At 35.1% G+C, this 25,248-nt stretch overlaps 2 protein-coding genes across 2 annotated transcripts; one reads left to right on the plus strand and one right to left on the minus strand.

Annotated features, from left to right (window-relative positions):
* Positions 1-54: 54 nt before the first annotated feature.
* LOC111456723 lies at positions 55-1,820 on the plus strand. Its single transcript, XM_023098690.1, has 3 exons — positions 55-219; positions 523-576; positions 667-1,820. The coding sequence occupies exons 2-3, from the start codon at positions 570-572 to the stop codon at positions 1,818-1,820; spliced, it is 1,161 nt and encodes a 386-aa protein (XP_022954458.1). The 5' UTR covers positions 55-219; positions 523-569.
* A 21,740-nt stretch (positions 1,821-23,560) lies between these two features.
* On the minus strand, positions 23,561-24,097 carry LOC111456724. The gene has a single exon (XM_023098691.1). The coding sequence runs from the start codon at positions 24,095-24,097 to the stop codon at positions 23,561-23,563; it is 537 nt and encodes a 178-aa protein (XP_022954459.1).
* Positions 24,098-25,248: the final 1,151 nt, after the last annotated feature.

Consider the following 25,248-nt stretch of genomic DNA (forward strand, 5'->3'; position numbering starts at 1 on the left):
TTCTTTTCTCAACAATGATTGTAAGAATTTCCTTTTTTAACTTCTTAATTTTTTTTCTCTTATCACATCACAGGGCTGCCTGAGGACAAGATTTACCCATTTAATTTTTTTAAATTTTGCTCTGTGAACCACAATGACTCTACAAGTTCAAGTACCCACCTCGAGATTTAGAAGCAGGATTTGTCGCTAAACATAAACATAATTGGTGTTCTAGTTTGGGTAACTTCTCTTTTTTTTAAAGTATTTACTTTTAATAAATATTTTTAAAAATAATTTACCAAATGCATCATATTTATATTTTATGCTGAAGATTGTTAGAAGGGAGTTCTACTTACCCTAATTTACTCATAAGGAATACATCTATGAGACCTTTGGAGAGCCCAAACCAAAATCATCAGAGCTTAAGTTCAAAGTGGACAATATCACACCATTGTGGAGAGTCGTGATTCCTAACATTTTAAACTCTTAAAAACCGAAAATTCTTAATCTTACTCGTATTCAATCAAAAACAATGTGTGGCAGGTACAAACGTTAGACAAAGTTTGAAGAGGTTGGTCGGGAGATTAATCATGCGAGGTCTTCTTTCTCTAACTCTAAAACATGTTTTTAACGAGAAAAACAAATAGTGTATATATATATATATTAATTATGACATTTAAAACACAGGGTGGCCTAAATGCAGAGATCTGTACAAGAATAAGCAAAGACATAAATTGATTCTAAGAATCACTGAAATGCTAGTGGACACAGAGTTGGACATAGATTTGTCATGTTGCCGGAAAAAACAGGAGCTCGACAGCATTCATGTTAACGTATTAGAACTAGCAAAAGACCGTACAGCCAATGGTAAAAATATTGAATACATGGACTACCATGAGACGCCATTGTTACTGGCCGCAGCTAGGGGAATAATAGAAGTGGTCGAAAGGATCATCAAAGCCCACCCACAGGCTGTGGACTACGTGACAACAAACGACAGAAACATTCTACATGTCATCATTGCACACCGACAACTCAACATCTTTGAATGGATTCAACGCCGAGATCTTATCTTGCACAGACTGGCCAAGAGGATCGACGTGTTGGGCTACACAATATTGCACCATGTTGGAATCACTAAATTCCTCAATCATTCCACCTTTGGTCCAGCAATACAGCTTCAAAATGAGATTGACTGGTTCGATCGCGTCTATGAAATGATTCCGCACCCTTACAACATGCATTATAGCAAAGACGGTTGGAAACCCCGTGAGTTCTTTGATGAAACTCACCAGGATATGCTTGATAAAGGCAAAGAATGGATCAAGAAAACCTCCGAGTCTTGCTCTGCTGTTGCTGTCCTCATGGCCACTGTCGCCTTCGCCGCTGCCTTCACTGTTCCCGGTGGACTCAACTCCAAAACTGGCTCTCCAGTTCTCCTCTCTGACCCTATCTACATTTTGTTCACCGCCTTAGACATCGCCTCCCTCATCTCATCGCTCTCCTCCTTGGTTCTGTTTCTCTTGATCTTGACCTCCCCTTTTGAGATGGATGCTTTTCNTTCGACAAGAATTGCCAATTCAATTGTCCTTGGGATTCAATCTGCTGTTCTTGTCGGTGGCGAGCACCATGATTGCGTTCGCTGTGGCGGTCGTGCTCACACTCAAATCCACCAACATGGTATGGGCGGAATGCCTTTTGTATTTGGTCACACTTGCTCCAATAACCATTTTTGTAGTAATGAAGTTGTCGCTGTTGATGGAGCTGGAGAGAAGTGTTCGGAAGAGTCTACGATTTCTTTGGAAGTTGCTACCCATGGGTTTCCTCACCATGTTTGTTGAGATTCCTTCCAAAGTTTTAAGCAACAAATCTACCTGATTTTCATGCCTGCCTTTGGGAGCTCATATAACAAACTACTTCCTTTTCTTACCTTAATTTCCTGTACTACCTTAATAAATCTCAACTTTGTTCCACTTAACCTTCAAACATGTGCTTTTTATTTATTTTTCAAACCTTAATACAATATTACTATGAATCATATGTTAGATATCCCTAACCTAATTAATATTTTATCCCTTAATAATGTATTTTCTCTCATTTGTACGAGTTGGTTGAGGATATAATTTTTTTCTTATTTCCACAAGTTAATTGATAGATTGTATCCTCACATTAATGAAAATTGTTAATCCTGACTTTAAATCAAACAATGTTTTATGTGTGTTTTTATTCTGATGTCCATCAGCAAACTTACTAATAACTTGAAATGTTGTGTCGCCTTCTATCCTTATTTTTGTTATGCACGACTTGACTACGGGGAAGATGATTGGATCGGGTAAACAATTTGGAGGTTTCTATCATATTTCTTTATCTCCAATCAAACCTTCACTAAATCAAGTATCCCAGTCATCTAATTTTTGGTTCCTATGCCAAGGTCATCCTTCATTTTCTCGCTTTAAATTTCTAGTTGATCAATTGCATCTTGAAAATGCTACATTTTTCTCACAAGTGTAGTATTTGCCCATTAGCAAAACAAACTAGGTTGTCTTTTCCAAGAGGCTCAATAACAACACATTATGCCTTTGATCTGATACATTGTGATGTTTGGGGACCTCATAAAATTTCTACCCATTTTTGTTTGTGTTTTTTTTTCTCACTATTGTTGATGATTTTACATGATGTACTTGAGTTTTTCCTATCCAACACAAATAAGAAGTACAACTTTCGTTAATGAACTTTATTAAATTCATTCAAACCCAATTTCACACTAATATCAAGATAGTACGATTAGACAATGAGACTGAGTTCCTATTTTTGCAACCACTTTTTAATTCTTGTGGCATTGAATTTTAGCACACTTGTGTCTATACTCCACAACAAAATGGAGTTGTAAAACTGAGCATCGTCATATCCTAAATGTAGTTAGGTCTTTCTCTTTTACTCACATGTTCCACTTAATTTTTCGGGAAAGTGTATTTTAACTATTATTATCTTATAAATAGAACACCATCAACGTTATTATCTAACACGACACCCTTCGAGACACTTTACAAACGACCACCTACATTTTATCATCTTAAAGTCTTTGGCTATAAATGTTATGCAAATGTAGTCCTAAACAAAAATTTAAATCTCGTACAATTTCTTGTGTTTTCGTAGAATAGCCTAATGGTCACAAAGGTTACAAGTTGTATGACATACAGTCTCACAAATTCTTTATCAGTCGTGAGTTTAAATTTTGTGAAGATGATTTTCCTTTTTCATCAGCTTTACAAACTTTGAGATCATCTCCTTCAACTCCCATTTTACCACACCATGATTCAAACATTCATTCTCCTCCTATTTCGTCATCTTCTTCACCTTCTGTTCCTTCTCCAGTTTCACCCACTAATTCTAATCCTATCCCACTAATACGTCAGTTCTACTTCGACGTTCTACTCGTACCAAATAACTTTCAGCATGCATAATGATTATGAGATGTCTTCTATAGCTAATCATTTAACCTCTAGCTCAAGTCCCAGCACTAGCACTAGGTACCCCTTTCATCATTACCTTTCATTCTCTGAATGTGCTTTTCCAACTCTTATTATAACCCAGACAGAACCTAAAACCTATGATGAGGTAGTTGGTGGAATCATTATGGCAGCAGGCTATGAATGCTGAAATTACAGCTTTGGAACGTAATCATATTTGGTCTTTCATTCCACTACCACCTGACCATAAAGCTATTGGTTGTCGTTGGGTGTACAAGGCTAACTACAACTCTAATAGTTTTGTGGAACGTTATAAAGTTCGGCTGGTAGCAAAGAAATACACTCAAGTTGAAGGTATTGATTATAAAGAGACATTTTCTCCTACAGCGAAACTTACTACACTTCGTTGCTTACTCACTATTGCTGCTACTAAAAAATGATTTACTCGTCAGATGGATGTTCAAAATGTCTTTCTGCATGGTAATCTAAACGAGAAAGTCTACATGTTTTTACCACTAGGTCTTCGCTGATAGGAAGGGAATACAGTATGTCGGCTACTTAAGTCTCTTTATGGGTTAAAACAAGCTTCTCGCAATTGGTTCTCCATATTCTCTACCACTCCACAAAATGTAGATTACACTCGGTCAAATGCTGATTACTCTTTATTTAAGAGTAGAGATATTTCTTTCATCGTAGTTCTTATTTATGTTGATGATATTTTGTTGATTGAATTAGTCTCTAAGTGGGAGATTATTGGGATATGGAGTCTGATGCCTATTTGTAGTAAAGATCTCGTACAAATATATATGGTAGATATTCGTAAAGATCTATAGAGATATATATGATAGATATTTTGTAAAGATATACCTAGGATAGATATTTAGTAAAAATTGATATATGGTAGATATTTAGTAAACATTTAATAAAGCTATATTTAGTAAATTGAAACCATATATATACCTCATTAGACCGCTTTCAAAATGTACTTCCTGTATTCTCTCTTAATGCATATAATTGAGTAATCCATACAAAATCTTTAGCTAATATTTCTCTTTGCATTTTCTCTCTATTGTTCTTTGTGTTCATCTAGATTGATTATGTGCGTTGTTGTGCGATCCTAGAATCTAATCTCTAAAAAAAAAGTAGCTTGTTTTATCATGTAAAGCATGGGAAGTCGAGAAATGACTCTAACTCATAATTCAATGTATAAACAAGCTAACTCTCCTAGCAGAATCTCATCTTGCACACTAGAATAATCCGTAGTTCACAATCTCTCTAAATGTAATCTAACCGTTACAATTCGAGAATCTTTAGGCTAGTTATGTCTATATTAATATACAGCGTCATTTCTAACTTAAAAATGCTTAACAAAATAAATCCTACGGACATACTTGAATAAAGAATCTAAAATGGCTACGTTCAACATTAAGGATCCATAAAATCTTAGTTTTCTCCTTTCTTCAAGCTCAAAATTCACAAACTCCTTAATTACGTCTTCACTCGAGTCAAAAGAAGAATGCATGGTGAAAACGGATCCAAAGTCCTATTTTGGAAATCTAAAATACATTTTAAATAGTGAAAAGTCAAAGAATTGGGTTGACTGTTGACCAATGGTCAACATCCCCTTCCTCCCCTGCTCAACCTTTAGTATTTTCTTGTTTGGTTGATTTTAAACTCAGTTCCACCTGAGTTCATCATCAAACATGTTGATCTATACTAGAAAAAAGTATTGATGCAAAATTTATGAATTTCCATATACTCGAAGAAGATATCAGTGCTGAAAAATCAACGATTCACCTTCTTACCAAGAACTCTTAACAAGTGTTTATTATATGTTTCATGACTTTTCGTCTCCCGATGCCTTCTTGAGAAATCTTGTACTCATAGAGGTGAAATTAATGACTCAAGAACCACATCTAATTTGCAGTAGGAGAATGATTTAGTTTCTAAAACTCAATGATTTTAAGAGGTTAGAGATCTCAAGGTCTGGCCTCTTTCAACTCTCGATTCCTTCTCAAGAAATATTCATCTTAATCTGATGAATTTGTAGGAACAAATCTTATTATATTTGGTTGAGAGTGGAAAAAGAAAAAAAATAAAAAAGTGAGGTACATTCAAACTTTATGTATTAACCAAAAAATTAGAGAGAAAAAAAAGGGAAATTGTCCCACATCCATTAAGAAGTGGGGAGTTGGACTTCAATATAAAAGGGAGGTTCCTTACTTCATTTTACCTTCTATCATTCCACTTGAACGGTTTGAAGCCGATCGGAGAATATACTTTTTAACGGCTCTAGAATGACATTTCGGCTGATCCGGCTTGGGTCTGAAATGCTCAAACTATTTTCTATTAGTTTAACCTCTTTGGAAGCGTTTAGATTAGTACGACTACCTTTTATCTAGTTTATATTATTAGGAGTAAGTATAAATTATTTGATGCAAAATCAAGTGAGTTAATTCCCATAGTAGAATTTCAATTTATGATTGTTGGACTCTTTAGCCATAATAAAATTTTAGAGAGCAGCGTTAAGCTAGCATCAAGAAGTCGTAGTAGCTTCAGCCTAGGCTAACAAAGTAAATTATCATACTTTTGAATCGGTCAGAAGACTTGTCTTATGTATGATGACATGTGCCCAGTGGCCCTTGCACATGTCATATATGTTGATATGATATACTATGATGACGTAATATGTTATAATGATGTGATTTTCTATGATATGATATGTTATGATGATATATTATGCTATGATGATGTGATGTACTATGATGTTATGATACATTATGATGATCGTGCATTATGGCATGATTACCTGAGATGTATGATGATGATAAGACATAGTATGATAATACCTCCTGTTACGATGATGTGCATGTATGACATGTCATGTTGCATTATGATAATGAAGGGTTTTCTGATACACAACTCCTAAGCTTATGCATGCATGTTACCAAGGGTAATATGTGAAGGATGTGTAAGGTTGTGTCGAATTAACGATTTAAGATGAAAAGTATAGGGACCTCATGCACATTATATGTTCATTTACATCGGGGTAATTTTCATTTTATGATGAGTACAGACGTGTGCATTATGATGATGATCACCATCGTCATGCTTTACATGATATACGAGAGTTTGTTGTACCTCCAAACGTCTGACTACAGCCAACTAGCCTGACCATGCAGGCCTAGGGGGTGTGCGAGCCAGCCTAGTGGGTTCATGCTCACACGTGTGGGTCGTGTGTAGGGAAGTACTACACATCCTATTTGTCTAGACTAGAGGCCACCTCTATGATGATTTTAAATGGTAGGTCCCTAATCATGATTGCATGTGTTTCATTCTCTTGACTCCAACAGTGGGGTCAACTACTGAGTATTTCTTAAATTACTCAAGTCATGTACTACTTTTATATTTCAGGTAAAGGTAAGGCAGCTTTGTACTGTTGATGGCGACATCGCAATTAAAGACCATGGAACTTGCATAGGGTAGTTCCATTTAATTTCATAGATCTTAGGTTAGTATAGGGTATTAATAATTTTATATTTACCTATGTTTATTTTAATATTTCATTTGTACGATTTTAAGACCCTTTCTTAAACATGTAAGGTCATGACATTGTTTTATGGAGTCGTTTTAAATGAATGTTTCCACATAAGAAGGTATGTCATGCATTTGGTAGCAACTTTAGGTTAGTAAAAAAACTAGAATCGTTACAATTTCTCTCTTATATATCCAATTATACAAAACTACTAGTCTCATTACAGCGACTACTATAATTCGTAGTAGTAGTAATAATAATCATAATCTATTTTCTTTTCTTTCGTGTCTCTACTCCTTTAGTCGAGGAAAATATAAATAAATTGTAACGACCCTAATTTTCTAAGGGCTTAGAATCGCTACTACATGCATGACATAACTTCTTTATGCAGAAACATTTATTTAAAACAACTTCATAAAACGATGTCATGGACTTGTACATTTACGAAAGGATCTTAAAACAATATAAAAGGAATATTCAAAGTAAATGAAAATAAAACCGAGGAAAATATTTAAATAACAATACCCTATACTAACCTAATATCTAAAAAAAATAAAGATAACTATCCTATGCAAATTTTGTTTGTTGCGATGTCACCGTCAACCTTACAAAGGTGCCTTTCCTTTACCTAAAATATAAAAGTAGCATATGGCTTGATTATATTAGGAAATACTTAGTAATTGACCCTACTATTGGAGTCAAAAAATACAAACATATGCAATCATAAATAGTGACCTATTATTTAAAATCATAGTCTCTTAGGTGGCCTCCAGTCTTGACAAGATGAATGTGTAGTACTTCTCTACACACGGCCCACACGTGTGAACGTGGGTCCACCGGGCATGCTCGCATACCTTTTGGGCCGGCATGGTCGGGCTAGTTGACAGTAGCTGGACGTCTGGAGGTACAATGATCATCGTGTATCATGTCAAGCATGATTGTGATCATCCTCATAGTGTATGCGTCCATACTCATCATAAACAAGAAAATATCCCGATGTAAGTGAACATACAATATGCATGAGTTCCTCACATATTACCTTAGATAACATGCATGCACAAGTTTTCATACATTACATCATTCATAACAGTACTTACGGGTTATGCGTTAGAAAACTCTTCATTGCCATATATATCATAGCATGTCATACATTTCATTGCCAAGAATTTTCATGTTATAGTGCAACATTGGCATCTCATACATACATATCCTCATAACATGAGATGTCGTCATAATTTATCATATCGTCATTCATCTCATATCATCATAATATAACCTATCATATCATCATAATATAACCTATCATATCATCATAATATAACCTATCATCATAACTTAACATGTCATCATAACACATCATAACAAACGCATGACATGTGTAGGGGTCACTAGGCACATTTCATCATACCTAAGACAATTCTTTCGACCGAGCTAATAGTACGGTCACTTACTTAGTTTTCCTAGGTCGAAGCTACTATGATCCCTTGATGTTAGCTTAAAGTTGTTATCTAAAATTTAATTGTACATCAAGAGTCCCACAATCATAAATTAGAATTTTAATATGACAATTGACTAACCTAATTTTTCATAAAATAAATTAAACTTACTCCAAATATTAAAACTAGCTAAACCTAATTTTGCATAAAATAATTTAAACTTAGGCTTCAAAAATTTAAACCAGCTAAAACGTCATTGGAATAACCTTAAACAATTCTGAAGAGTTGACACTAGTAGGAAAGGGTCTGAACGTATCAAACCCAAGCCAGATCAGCCAAAATGCTGACATGGAGCATAATAAAATGTATTTTTTGAATGGCTTCGAACCGTTCAAGCTGGATGAAAGGAAGCAAGTGACCTCCATTTTAGTGGAGCCTAACTACCCACTTTTAAACATAAGCAATGTGGGACAACTTCCTTCCATTTTTTGGGTTATTACATCATACACACCTAAAACAAAATTTCTTCCTCAAAAGTGTCTTAATCTTGGAATTACTCGAGATATTTCTACCTCATCTTTTTCTTTTGTTTTTACATAGTTTCTTCCGCTTGATGGTTTTGTAAAGACCATTTTCCTAGTATAGAAGAGCTTCACTTCTTGGGCTAAATTTCTTATTAGTCTTTTCTCGTAACTTAGGCTACCGTCTATTTATAAGGACTCGTAATCTATGATGTGAGTCAAGTCATCCAAGTATTTGTGAAGTATGGTTACGTCCCATATGTTATATATTGCAAGGAAGGACTGTGGTAAGGCTAATTTGTCCGCCACTGGTCCGATCCAATTTAGAATGTTGAAAGGTCCAATGAAGCATGGACTTAGCTTGCAGTTTCATCTAAACCTTAGTATGTCATTCATCGAGGCCACCTTCAAGCATACCTTGTTGCCTACTTCAAACACTAGGCCTTTACGTATTACATCAATGCAACTTTTTATTTTTTCTACTCCAGATTGTACGCATCCTCATCCTAACCTTTTGCACGACCTCATTAGTGGCTTAGACAAACTACAAAATGTTCCTTGTTTAAAATGTTCACTAGACCATATTCTGTAACATTCAGTGCCCAAGAAAAATATTTTTGTTCATCAACGACTCATACTCTGAGAGCTTTGTGTAATGCTCATTATATAGAACATCAGGTTCACTTTAGGTTTTATCCTATTACTCCCTTTAAAATTTATTTAGACTATTACAAACTAGTTTAAGAACCTCCTCGAAGATCTAGTTCATCAAAATTATACAAGTTGTGGGCATTAGTGAGTCAAAAGACCTCATAGTCATTCATAACTACCACATTGAAACTTATTGGAAATTTTTGAAACATTGTCTTTTTTGGCTCCTATACTTAAAGAGATTTTTTTTTTTCTTTTGTAGGGTACCTCTTGTTCATTGCTATCTTGATCTATTCTTTATATTCAATAAATAGTTGCATGGCCGGATCAAAGGCAGAATGCGTTGTTATTGAGGTTCTTGGAAAAAACAACCTAGTTTGATTTGCTAATGGGCAAATACTATAGTTATGAGAAAAAGTAGTATTATCAAGATGCAATTGATCGAAAAAATTAAGGATGACCTAGGCGTAGATGCTACAAATCAGATGACTGAGATACTTGATTTTCTGAAAGTTTTATTGGAGATAAAGAAATATGATAGAGACCTCCAAATTGTTTACCCGAGCTAATCATCTTCCCCGCAGTCAAGTCCAGTATAACACAATAATCAAGATAGAAGGTGACACAACATTTCAAGTCATTGGTAAGTTTGCTTATGAACATTAAGTTTAAATTGAATGAAACCACACATAAAATATTGTTTAATTTAAAGTCAGGATTAAAGGAAACATTGCCAGTATGTGACACATGTGTTGTCCCTCCATTAACAAAATTTAGTTTAGACATGATTGGAGACTTTGGTTTAGTCATAACAAAAGTTTTGGATATTATATGATTCGTAGCTCCACTATGGCCATGAATTAGAACTAGTAGAGTTAATGGATATTGCATATACTTGAAACAAATCGGGAGTATTGATGTAACTGTCAGAATTACCAGAAAGAGGATGATTGAGTGCAGATAAGGCTGGTACGGTTTGTTGTAACTACTCATAAGATTAATTGGGAAAGAAATTAGGTAACTGTTCTTCTATATTCAGCTGAGCAGCATCGGTCATATTTGCAAATGATCGATATCCACGATTGATTCACTGATTGACTTGTATTGCTATGATACCATGTTAAAAATGAGAAATAGAAGTTAGATTGAAAGTACAATTTTCATTAATGTTCTTTAAATAAGATACCATCTATCAATTTACTTTCGAAAATAAAGAAAAAATATATTGTCGATATATTATTAATCTACCCTAAAAATAAGGAAAAAATAAGGAAACAAATATTAATTGATTTATGGATATCTAACTCATATGTCATAACAATATAGGACAAAAATATATTTGAGAAAAATCTTTACATCTTAAATCAAATTTCATTATTAACCGTGGAAACATAAATAAAAAGCACACAGCACACTTTTTGTTGGTGACAACAGAGAAATTTGGTAGAATTCTTTGAGAGAAAAGAATTAGGAAGGAATGTTTGTTTGATTTTCTATGCTTTCACCAATGCCAACATACATATAAATATATAGGTAATTTGGGACATACTCCATTACCATCCATTATCCAAAAAAACATGCCCCTATTTAATTAGGAACTAATGAATCTATTCATACATGTACTTATTCATGTATCTATACATGTACAAGTATGATCCTTCAACACATGTATCCATTTATACATGTATCTACTAGTGACCTTTCAACACATCATGTATCTACTAGTGACCCTTCAATACATCATGTATCTACTAGTGACCCTTCAACACCCTCCCTTAAACTGAATTCTGCAGAAATCAGTTTAGGACTTCACTTCATCTTCTTGATATACATCTTGGATTCTGCACATCCCCATCTTTCTTCTAAGCTTCTCGAACAATGGTTGTTTCAAGGGCTTTGTGAATAGGTCTGTGATTTGTTTATCACTTCGGCAAAAATTGAGTTCAATAATGCCTTCTTTACACAAATCACGCAAGAAATGAAAGCAAACATCGATGTGCTTACTCCTTCCATGCAACACAGAATTTTTAGACAATAGTTGACATATTATCACAATATATAACCGTCGTACCTGGTTGCTTCTGATTAAGAATTTCAAGCATTTTTCTTAACCAAATTGCTTGGCACGAGCATGCTACTGCTGCCACAAATTCTGCTTCTCTAGTTGAGAGTGTTACAATAGGTTGCTTCTTTGAAGACCAACAAATAGCTTCTGAACTCATCATGAAAATACTTCCTGAAGTACTTTTACGATCATCTATATCACCTACATAGTCGCTATCTATATAGCCAACCATCTTCGAATCAGGGGAAGGAGCGAAGCAAGTTGTGTGAGACTCATAGGTAATCTCAATCTCCTTTCTTGTAGAATACCCCCAAATCAAAAGTTCCTCTCACATAACTAAGTATCCTTCTTGTTGCATTGAGATGTTTTTCCGTTGGATGCTCCATGTAACGACTTATCCTGCTCGTGCCAAATTGCTTGGCATGAGCATGCTACTGCTGCCACAAATTTTGCTTCTGTAGTTGAGAGTGTTACAATAGGTTGCTTCTTTGAAGACCAGCAAATAGCTCCTGAACTCATCATGAAAATACTTCCTGAAGTACTTGTACGATCATCTATACCACCTGCATAGTCGCTATCTGTATAGCCAACCATCTTCGAATCATCTTCTTTCTTGTAGAATACCTACAAATCAAAAGTTCCTCTCACATAACGAAGTATCCTTCTTGTTGCATTGAGAGGTTTTTACGTTGGATGCTCCATGTAACGACTTATTGTACTAACCGCATATATGATGTGTAATAGCCCAAAAAAATAATAATAATAAAAATAAATAAACAAATAAAAATAATTATAAAAATATATATATTCGTTAAAATAATAATAATAATAATAATTCATAAATAAATAACTTAAAAAGGATTATTTAAAACTAAAAATAAAAATAAAATTTACCACCTCTCTCCACTAACCTCTCATCCTAACGCCATCCTCTTTCCTCAACCCCACAATATCACAGTTCATAAAAAAATAAACAAAAAAAATGTCAGATTTGAGAAAGAGTAAAATGGTCTTTCAACTAAGGATATGATGCAGATTTACTGGAAATTTTTGGTTTGTTACGGTAAAATCATATCTCAGATTTCCTTTTTCCTTTATAGTTATGGTTATACTAAATTAATTTAGGATCAAATCTTCCTTCATATTTTACTAATAATGAGATACCATATTCAATTAATTGGATTTTTTTGTTAGCATTTAAGTGATACGAAATAAGGTTAGAATCAATAAAATTTTAGTTGGCAGATCCATAAATCTGTAAGATAGTAGCCAAATAATCTATTAAAATTGGTCAATAATATCGATTTACAAAATAAAAATAAATATAGAGTTAGAGTAATATCTTATTTAAAGAATCAAAAATGTTTACAGAATTGAAAATCTATTTAAATAATTACAAAGAGGGAGAAGGGAAGATTGAAGGAAGATTTGTTGAACAGAATTTAAAAATAAAACAGGAAATAACAGAGTGCATGGAACTCCATTAAATTTTGTCTCACAGGAAATATCATAATTTTAACCATGTAAATTAGAGAAATAATTTTAGAGTCAAACTTGAAACTGATGTCATGGACTCACATAGGTTGACTTGGATTTCAAATGGCTGAATCGAACTTTCATTAAGGATATATACGTGACAACAACTTAAGCTAACCAGGTAAGTGGCCTTACTATCGGCATGGTTATATTTGATGTTGACACGTGCCTATGGTTCTACACGTGTCATATATACTGATATGTGTGAATTTTCTGTGAATTGGTATTCTTATATTATGTTTATGTTATGTTATAATGTGTGGATTGTACGATAATAATTATGGTACGATGTGTTCAAGGATATGATTGAGATAGGATACGAGAAGGATGCACAAAATAAAATGTAACGATAGGAGTAAGATACGTTCATGAAACGTTAAGGTTAGGTTACATACTAGAGTGCTATGGATAGGAGAGATTGATGAAAGAATACGGTTAGGTTATGGATAGAAAGGGATAGGTTTGTGGTAGATTGATAGAACGATAGCGTTATGATACATTCCTATAATGATATGACTAAGGTACGTTCACGTAACGATATGACTGTGATAGGTATAAGAACGTTAAGGCTATAATAAGTTAGGGAACGATATGACTACGAAGTGTTTACGATATTCAATGTTTATGATACGATATATTGTGATGTGATGTGTCATGTTTAGATTGTTTTGTGTGACCATTGAGGTAATGGTTGTATGAATTCATGTATAGGATGACGACGGCATCGCAACTCGAGACCATGGCACATGCATAGGATAGTGGTATTTATTTTCTTAGACTTAGGCTAGAATAGGATGTTTTAAACTTAAACGCTTATTTATTTTATTTCGGGTCTTTTGTTGTGTCGTTTTAAAGATGTTTTCAAAACACGTAAGTCCATGACCGTGTTTTAAGATAAAGGTTATGTTTTATGGAATTTAAATGAAGTCTTCTGCATTCAATGTTTATGGTACGTATACAGTAGCGACCTTAAATTAAGTAGAAAATTTTGGGTTGTTAAAGTTGGTATTAGAGCCAGGTTATAGATCTTGTAGACTAGCCTACGATGTAGGCTTGACATGTTCAATGGTTCCACCGTCGATGTCCCGTCTCCGTCATGTATGTCTTGCATAAGATAAGAAATTGAAAAGTCGTTGATTGTGTATATTGTTATTGCTTGGTCATTATAAAATATAACTCATAATTGGATTTTTACTCTATTGATTGTCTTATAATTTACTGCATTCATGTTAGCTTAATTCTATATTTATTATAAATTAGAATATGTTATGTTTTACCTTGCATGGAATGTGAATGTAAATTGTTGTATTGATGATGTTTAGATTTACTGAGATTGTTGCTGTGAATGAGTAACTATAGTTTTAGTAAGCTACCAAATGTTAGTGTATGCGTGGAAATAATTTTGCTAAGGAATGTCATATGCTTCGGTTAGACGTCTCGAATATAGATAAATTACTTAGTGTGATGACCATAGATTGGAAAGGAATGCACCAACGTATACTGACGTGTAAGTAATTTAAAATGAAATGAAAATGACCCCGGAAGCTTGATAAATGACAATATTTTGTAGTATGCTGTAGATATTAAGGGTGGTAGTGTTTGAAAGAAAATTTTATAACTTTGAAGTATGTAAATATGAAATTAAAGTATCAGTAAGAGAAAAAAATTGAGTTAAGACCATCAAAGTTTAAAACGTGTATACTTAAATTGATTGGTGAATGACAGAAGTGCCAGTTTAGATGAAGCATTACTATCATGTCAAAATTTTAGAGGTATATGGAGAGGAACTATAGTATGAGATTGTCAAGATACCTTAAATTTAAGAAATCATGATTTAAGATGAACTTGAATGGGGGATGTATGAGGATTAGAGTGAGACATTGTCTCTAAATCAACTAGAAGTTTTATGGTAATCCTCCTTAAGGTACACGAATGCACTAAAGAAGCTCAACATAAACAAATTGTTGTAGAAAATTACCAATTAATTTTTCCTAGCAATGTCAACCTGGTTAAAAGGTATTATTATAGTTAAAGTTTCAACACTGTCATTTTAAGTTTGGTTTTCAAGTATCCCAAGTTTTATGGCATCTAAGGATATCCACCATGCTTATATAATACCAATTTTTAAAAGAGAATTTTGTTAAGCCCATTCTTGATATTACTAATGGGTTGAAAGGGTTGTGATATCTTTCGGTTATGGTTATAGGAACATTAGTTTTGGGCTATACTTGATAAGGTATACCAAGAGAAAAGCCTATTTGACAGTGTTTCCAATGAAAGTTACCAAATTCTCAAACTCTAGCTTGACCACCAATCAAATATGGTAAGTCGTTCATAGATCCATATGATTTACTAGTGCATTCAATTTGCATTCAGTTAGGGTGGAGTTTTTAACCCGTTTCATGAAGCTCTCCATTAGGGGTGTACATGGTCCGGGTTGGGAGATTTTTTTGATCCAACCCAAAAATTCGGGTTAGTTGGATTGGTGACCCAACCCAACCCGATACTTTTCACAACCCAACCCAACCCGATACTTTTCACAACCCAACCCAACCCAACCCTCTATTTTCAGATTGGGTCCGAGTTGGGTCCTCAAATTTTTTTTTTTAAGTTTTATTTATCTACAATTTATAATTATTCGGATACAATCTTAATATATTAAAAGTTGACAAACAAACACAAATCAATCTATAATTATTGACAAAAAAAAAAAAAAAAAAAAAAAAAAAAAAAAAACAAAACAAAACAAATTCAATAAAAAAGAACGAGCGAAAATTGTAATATATTAACTTTAACATTATCATAAAACTAAAGACAACTAAATACAACATTTTTTTAGAATCGGTTAAAGTAACAAATACATACAAAAATAGATGATCAAATTAAATAAACAATAAAAAACACTAGTTGAAGGATTGTATATAACAAAAATAAAAAATATATAGAAATATTTTAATTGAAATATGTTTATTTATATATTTGCCTTAGATCCTAAATTATTAAAAAAAAATAAAAATATATATAAATTGTGACATAATAATGTTGCAACAAATAGAAAATAACTTAAACGTAGTTATAAATCCTAATTAATAAACCTTTTTATTATATAAACGTAGTTATAAATCATAATTAAACCTTTGTATTATATAATAAAATAATATAAATAGAATAATAAAAAACAGAAACTATTAAAAAAAATTTACCTTAGATCCTAAATTATTAAAAAAAATAAAAATATATATAAATTATGATATAATAATGTTGCAACAAATAGAAAATAACTTAAACGTAGTTATAAATCATAATTAATAAACCTTTGTATTATATAAACGTAGTTATAAATTATAATTAAACCTTTGTATTATATGATAAACATATTTTTAAAAATAATAAAATAATATCAACAGAATAATAAAAACAGAAACTATTAAAAAAAATTTGCAACAGAAAATAACTTAAACGTAGTTATAAATCATAATTAAGACATCAAACTCGGGCGTGAGTATTCTTAAACTAAACTTAGTACCACTTTGGCAAACCCATTACTACAAAAAATTTCTTAATACATTTTATATATTTTATTTGGCTCGGGTCAATCCGAAAGTTTTGCCCATGAACCAAAAACCGAACCGATTTAATTCGGGTTCAGAAAAATGAACCTAACCCTACCCGAAATGCTAATCCAACCCAACCCAACCCTTATAGTTCGGGTTGGGTTGGTCCGGGTTGTCGGGTTGCCAGGTTGAATGTACACCCCTACTCTCCATGAACAAAACCTTCTGGTTGCTCCACATATACCTCTTCTTGAAGCTCTCCATATAAGAAGGCCGATTTCACATCAAGTTGATAAATAGGCAATGATTTTTGTGCTGCAATTGAAATTATAAGCCTTATAGTATCTTGACGTGCCACTGATGCAAATACCTCCTTATAATCAACTCCATACTACTGCTTGTATCTTTTTGCAACTAGACGCGCCTTGTACTTATCCACCTCATCGTTTTCATTCAACTTGGTTTTGAAAACCCATTTTACTCCGATTGTTTTCTACCCTCTAGGAAAGACCAGTGAGCTCCCAAGTCTTATTCTTCTCTATGGATTTGATTTCACTGTCCATGGCTTCCTTCCATTTCTTCTCCTTTACCGCTTCTTCATAGACAATTGAATCACTATCCATAAAGAATGTAAAATAAGCTCTATCACTTGAGTCATAGTCCATCTCATAATCAACCATCCAATTTGGTCTCTTTCTTGTTCTTGGATTTCTTTGATTATGATCATGAACTTCTTCTACTGGTTCTTCTTGTTCATCTTGTGATGAGCTCTCTCCATGCTCATAGTAAAGCTGAATAGGGACTTCAGCTTGTTCTTCCTCAAGATGTACAGGAATCTGCTGATTCACAGTGATCTTTTCTTCAAATGTCTAAGTCTTCTTTTCGTCAAAGATTACATCACGACTTACCACCACCTTCTTGTCAAAGGATCATAGAGCTTGTATGCCTTAGAAGTCTCGCTTACTCCCAGGAACACACACTTTAAAATTTTGTCCTCAAGTTTCTTCCTTTTTTCATCAGGAAAGTGTGCATATGCTATGCACCCAAAGATTCTAAAGTGGTCTACTGCAGGCTTTTTTCCGCTCCATGCTTCTTGTGGAGTCATATCTCTAACAGAAAAAGTAAGGCTCTGGTTGAGAATGTGAACGGACCATACGACAGCTTCTGGCCAGAATTCCTTCGGGACTTCTCCTTTATTTAGTAAACTTCGAACTATGTTGAGAATGGTCCTGTTTTTCCTTTAGGCCACACAATTTTCTTGTGGTGTATATGCTGCTGTTAATTACCTCCTTATGCCCTTCTCTTCACAAAACTCTCCACTCTGTCAGTTCTTAAAGCCTTCACTCTTCCTCTAGTTTCAGTCTTCATAGTAGCATAAAATTTCTTGAAGCAATCAAAGGCTTCTGATTTGGCATGCAAGAAGTAAATCCATGTTTTTCTACTAAAGTCATCAATGAGAGTCATGAAATATTTCTTGTTACCATTTGAAGCTGGAGAGATTGGACCACATATGTCTGAATGAATCAACTCCAAAATTGCTTAAGTTCTTTTTGATTTTTCGGATGGAAAAGAATTTCTTTCATGCTTTGCTACTACACAGCTCTCGCAAATTTCTGTTGGAGGAGTAATGTCTGGCAACCCAGTCACCATCTTCTTTGAAGACAACGTCTTTAATCCTTTGAAGTGTAGATGACTATACCTAAAATGCCAAAACCAGTTGATATCTTCTTTCTTCACCATCAAACTTCTCGCAACGATACTTAACGTCAATGGATATAGACGGTTGGTGGTCATCTTCATCTTAGCAATTGATCCTCTTTTGGAGTCATAAATCTCACATTCATCATTTTAGAATGTGATCACATACCCCTTTTCTTGTAACTGACCGATATTAAGTAAGTTGGCCTTCAGATCAGGAATGTAGAATACATTAGAAATTGACTCTACAAAGCCATTTCTAGTCTTGATATCTACGGTTCCTTTCTCCATCACTTGGATAGTTGAATTGTTTCCAAGACAAATCGTAGTATGAAAATTTTCATCCAGAGTTGAGAAGAATTCCTTACAACCTGTCATATGGTTGCTGCATCCAGAGTCTATGGCCCATACACCTTGATCTGCAACCTTCATAGCATGGAATGACATTAACAATGTTTTTGTTAGGTTATGGAGCCTGCTCTCTTATTTATAGCTTGGTCAATGGTTATATCTGGTAAAGCTATATCCGACAAAGCTATACATGGTAAATAGCTATATATAGTAGATGGTTAAATCTGGTAAAGCTATATACAGTAAACTGAACCATATATATATCCCGTCCGGCAGAGCTTTGAAAATATACTTTCTATTCTCTGTATTCTCTCTTATACATACTCATCAATACAAATCCTTTAGCCAGAATTCTTGTTGCATTTTCTCTCTCCTATTTCTTTGTGTTTATCTAGATCGAGTGTGTGCGTTGTTGTGCGATCTTAACAACTGGTATCAGAGCTATGCGGAAGTCACCACGATCTGTGAAGATTGAAAGTTCAAAGATTGGAATTGAGAAGTTCGATGGATTCGATTTCGGTTTCTAGAAGATGTAGATAGAAGATTATCTGTACCAGAAAGATCTTCACGAACCCCTATTGGGGGTGAAGCCGGATACCATGACCATGGAATAGTGAAAGCTCAAGGATCGACAAACCTGAGGGCTAATCCGGTTGATGCTATCCAGAAACGTGGCATTCAACATTATCAAGGAGAAGACAATGTCAGATATGTTGAAGGCGTTGTCAAATATGTATGAAAAACCGTCTGGCTATGAACAAGGTGTATTTGATGTGGAGATTGTTCAATCTACAGATGTCTGAAGGTGGATCTGTTGTTGATCATATAAATGAATTCAATATGATCGTAAGTCAACTGAGTTCGGTGGAAATTAATTTCGAAGATGAAATTAAAGCGTTGATTTTGATGTCATCTTTACCCGAGTCATGGGATACTGTTGTTGCCGCAATCAGCAGTTTCCGAGGATCTGATAAACTGAAGTTTGATGAAATTCGAGATGTAGTTCTCAGCGAAAGTATTCGCAAACGAAAAATTGGAGATTCATCAGGCAATGCTCTCAGTGTTGATCGAAGGGGAAGAAGTAAATCAAAGAGCTCAAAGAAACATGGGCGATCAAAATCAAAGAACCGAGGAAAATCTCCAAACAAACCCAACATAACGTGTTGGAGTTGTGGAGGAAAAGAACACTTTCGGACAGATTGTACAAAACTGAAGAAGAAGCAGAATCATAAATTTGAAGATGATGATGATTTTATATATACAACAGAAGATACTGAAGACGTTTCAATCCTTAGTGTGGACAGCCCAGCTGAATCCTAGATTTTGGATTCAGGTGCATCATTCCATTCGTCTCCAAGCAAGGAATTGTTTCGAAATTTCAAATCAGGAAATTTCAGGAAGGTGTATCTTGCCGACAACAAAAGTTTGAAGATTGAAGGGAAGGGAGATGTCTCCATACAAACTCCAGCAGAAAATCAGTGGACATTACAAGATGTCAAATACATTCCTGGTCTCAAGAAGAACCTGATCTCTATTGGTCAGTTGGATAGCACAGGCTATGCAGCAGAGTTTGGAGAGAGTTCATGTAAGATTGTGAAGGGTGCCATGGTTGTTGCACGTGGCACAAAATCCGGAACCTTATATACTACTGCAGAGTGTATAAACATGACTGCTACTGCTGAGAGTACTTCCAATTCAAGTCTATGGCACAATAGACTTGGACATATGAGTGTCAAAGGAATGAAGATGCTTTACTGCAAAAAGAGCTTTAGAAGGCTTAAAATCTGTTGATATGGGTCTTTATGAGAGCTGTGTTATGGGCAAACAAAAACGAGTTAGTTTCACAAAGACTGCCAGAGAATCGAAGAAAGTGCAGACGTCTGGGGACCATTTCCAGTTTCATCACTTGGTGGATCAAGGTACTACATCACCTTCATCGATGACTTCAGCAGGAAGGTATGGGTTTACTTTCTGAAACGCAAGTCAGATGTGTTTGCCACCTTCAAGAAGTGGAAAGCTGAAGTTGAAAATCAAACCGACTTGAAGATCAAATGCCTGAGGTCTGACAATGAAGGAGAGTACAACAAATCGGAGTTTAAAATATTTTGTGCAGCTGAGGGAATTAGATTAATAAGAACAATTCCCGGTAAGGCAAGACTAAATGGTATTGCAGAAAGGATGAACAGAACATTGAATGAGCGAGCAAGAAGCATGAGGATTCATTTTGGACTACCAAAGACATTCTGGGCTGATGCTGTGAACACAGCAGCATATTTGATTAATAGAGGATTGTCAGTACCCTTGAAGTTCAAATTGCCTGAAGAAGTATGGACAGGAAAAGAACTTAAGTACTCTCACTTGAGAACTTTTGGTTGTACTGCATATGTTCATGTTGATCCAGAGAAGAGAGATAAGCTTGATGTTAAGGCTGTGAAATGCTACTTCATAGGCTATGGCTCTGACATGTTCGGGTACAGGTTTTGGGATGACAAGAATAGGAAAATCCTAAGACACTGCGATGTGACCTTTCATGAAAATGTCCTGTACAAGGAAAAAGAGAAGATAAACTTATGACACTACAAAGCAAGTGGGAGTTGAACTTGAGTGGAAGGAAAATTCACGCAGTGATGTTACAATAGAAGCTTAAGAAACTCCTAGTCCTGTTGCTGAAGAACCAGACGTGGAGCAAGTTACACCTGAGAAGGTGTTAAGGAGATCATCCAGAACTATCAGAGCACCAGATAGATATTCACTCTCATTACATTATCTGTTGCTGATTGATGAAGAAGAACTAGAGTCCTTTGATAAGGCCCTACAAGTGGAAGATTCAACCAAGTGGGAGCAAGCCATGGATGATGAGATGCTCTCACTTGAAAAGAATAAAACGTGGGTGCTGAATGTGTTACCTACAAGAAAGAGAGCTCTGTTGAACAAATGGGTGTTTAGAATCAAAGCTGAACCAGATGGCAAAATAAGGTTTAAGGCTCGGTTAGTAGTTAAAGAATAATCACAAAGAAGAGGCATTGATTATGCTAAGATCTTTTCTCCGGTTGTGAAATTAACTACTATCCGAATTTTGCTGAGTATTGTTGCATCAAAGAATTTGCACCTTGAGCAAATGGATGTAAAAATAGTGTTTTTACATGGAGATCTAGATGAGGAGATCTATATGCAACAACCAGAAGGGTTTGCAGCTCCAGGCAAGGAGCACATGGTGTGTAAGCTCAATAAGAGCTTGTATGGATTGAAACAAGCACCAAGACAATGGTACAAGAAGTTTGACTCCTTCACGTGCAAGAGTCGTTTCCACAGGAGTGAAAAGGATCAGTGTTGCTACCTCAAGAAATACACTGATTCTTATGTGTTTCTACTACTGTATGTGGATGATATACTAATTGTTGGATCAAGTATGAGGGAGATAAACCACTTGAAGGCAAGCTTGTCTTCAGTATTTGAGATGAAAGATTTGGGTGCAGCGAAGCAGATTCTTGGGATGAGAATTTCTCAAGATAGATCTGCTGGCACATTAAATCTATCCCAAGAGCAGTACATTGAGAAGGTGTTGTCCAAATTCAAGATGAATGATGCTAAACCTAGGACTACCCCCTAGCAAATCATATTAAATTGTCAAAGGGGCAATCTCCCAAGACAGTTGAGGAATGTGAGCACATGGCATCAGTTCCGTGCACTTCTGCAGTTGGGAGTTTGATGTATGCTATGGTCTGCACTAGACATGACATAACACATGCAGTGGGAGTTGTTAGCAAGTACATGGCAAATCTAGGGAAAGAACATTGGGAAGCTGTGAAGTGGCTTCTGAGATATTTAAGAGGTACATCCAATACTTCACTTTGTTATGACAATGGCAGAGTAGTTCTGCAAGGTTTTGTGGATGCTGATATTAGTGGAGATGTAGACTCTAGCAAGAGCACATCTGGATATATCTACACTATAGATGAAACAGCATTGAGTTGGATGTCCAAGCTTCAGAAATGCGTCGCTCTTTCATCTACTGAAGCTGGAATAGAGATGATATGGATGACAGACTATCTAGAAAAATTAGGCATAAAGCAGTGCAAGAAGATTCTTTATACAGACAATCAGAGTGCCATACAGCTGGTGAAAAACTCAGTCTATCATTCAAGGACAAAACACATTAGAAGGCGATACCATTTCACTCGCAGGTTAGTGGAAGAAGGTGATATGTGTTTAGAGAAGATAGATGGTGCAAAGAATCTAGCAGACATGTTGACAAAATGTGTTGATGTTGGAAAATTAAGGTTATGCAAAGCCTTAATTGGGATAGTGTAGTAATCATTTGAGAATGAAATTCTTGGTTGATTGGATCAGTCTCCAAGTGGGAGAATTGTTAAGTTATGGAGCCCGCTCTCTTATTTATAGCTTGGTCAACGGATATATCCGGTAAAGCTATATATGGTAAATTTTTATATATAGTAGATAGTTAAATCTGGTAAAGCTATATACATTAAACTGAACCATATATATATCCCGTCCGGTAGAGCTTCGAAAATGTACTTTCTATTCTCTGTATTCTCTTTTATACATACTCATAAATACAAATCCTTTAGCCAGAATTCTCCTTGCATTTTCTCTCTCCTATTTCTTTGTGTTCATCTAGATCGAGTGTGTGCGTTATTGTGCGATCCTAACAGTTTCTTCTTTTCTTTTCTCCACAAAGTTGGATTGATCTCTTCTTTTCTTTTGGAGCCTAGTATAACATTCATTTTTGTAATGTCCAAGGCGTCAACATTTGTAGCATTCCACCTTAGACTTGTCAAAATGTCTCTTGCCTTTATTGTCATAATCGTCTCTGACTAGATCTGCTGACCTGCCAACATCTCCACTTCTTTCTCGACCGCCTCTTCCATGACCTCTGCCTCTTCTTTGCCCTCTACCTCTGGAGCTTGAAGTTTCACTTGGTGTGGATATCTTTAAGGTTGTCATCTCCTCTATTGCACTTGTACGATTGAGCTTCTGTTCATGTACTAGCAGGGAGCTTTGGAGTTCATCTATTTGCGTCTCTTGGACATTGTTTGCTTCTTCAATAGAACATACAATGTAATCGAACTTTGGAGTTAGAGATCGCAAAATCTTTTCTATAACCGCAACATCTGTGATTGAATCACCATGCATCCTCATTTTACTTGCAAGACTCGTATCCTTGCCAATATAATGATTCACCGTTTCTCCCTTTTGCATTTGGAGAATTTCAAAGTCTCTTCTAACCGCCTGAAGTTGAGCACGCTTTACTCTCGTTGAGACTTGATACTTCCTTCTCATAGAATCTCAAATTTCCTTGGATGTCTTCTTCTGCAGCATTGTTTCCAAATTAGTCTGATCAATGGACTGGAATAAATAGTTCTTGACCTTCAGGTCCTTCAACTTCGATGCTACCAATCGTTGCTGTTGAACAGCTGAGAGTACCTCGCCTTCATTTGGCTCTACATAACCCGTCTCCACAATATCAAAAAACTCCTTTGATTTGAGAAAATTTTCCATCAACATGAATTTCCTAGGTTCAAGAAGGATTGAATATGCGAGTTAAGGAGAGAATGACAAAACACTTTCTCAACCAGAATGCATCAACAAAACAGCCCGCCCTTACATATGGATCGTCGTGGCATGAACTTTGTCAAGAAATTACGGGACTTCCTATTGATCTTGATTAGTTCCAGCTTGTTGAGAGTTCTCTTTTCTTTCTAGACCGGACCCTTTTTTAGACCGTCTCCTGAAAGACCTTATCCCGCATGTGCTTTCGGAGCCCCACACTCATTCAATGACTTGCTTGTGATTGCAGCCATTCCCCGAAAAGGGAGAGAGGAGGGAATCGCCATCTCCCAATGATCATAGTGATCATCAAACCTCGGGATGGCAGGCTGAACGTAGCTCTCAACTTGTCTTTCTACTTCCATTCTTGCTGCTGCAAGATCGCTCTAATCCCAGTTGTTGGTGACAATAGAGAAATTTGGTAGAATTCTTTGAGAGAAAAGAACTTTGAAAACTACGAAGGAATGCTTGTTTGATTTTCTATGCTTTCCACCAATGCCAACATACATATATATAGGTAATTTGGGACATTCCCCATTACCATCCATTATCCAAAAAACATGCACCTATTTAATTAGGAACTAATAAATCTATTCATACATGTACTTATACATGTATCTATACATGTACAAGTGTGACCCTTCAACACATGTATCTATTCATACATGTATCTATACATGTACAAGTGTGACCCTTCAACATATGTATCTATTCATACATGTATCTACTAGTGACCTTTCAACACATCATGTATCTACTAGTAACCCTTCAACACTTTTGAACCTTATGTGCAACAAACGTCACAATTAGTACATGTAATTAAGGTAAGAAAAGAAAGTAGTTTATTAAGTATCTTGCAGTTATATTCGCTCCCAAATCCAGCC

The sequence above is a fragment of the Cucurbita moschata genome, unplaced genomic scaffold, assembly GCF_002738365.1.
Source record: "Cucurbita moschata cultivar Rifu unplaced genomic scaffold, Cmos_1.0 Cmo_Scf00019, whole genome shotgun sequence".
NCBI lineage: Eukaryota > Viridiplantae > Streptophyta > Magnoliopsida > Cucurbitales > Cucurbitaceae > Cucurbita > Cucurbita moschata.

Excerpts from the sequence above, each read along its gene's own strand:
- LOC111456724 (XM_023098691.1), bottom strand. The coding sequence starts at position 24,097 with ATGAGAAGGAAGTATCAAGTCTCAACGAGAGTAAAGCGTGCTCAACTT.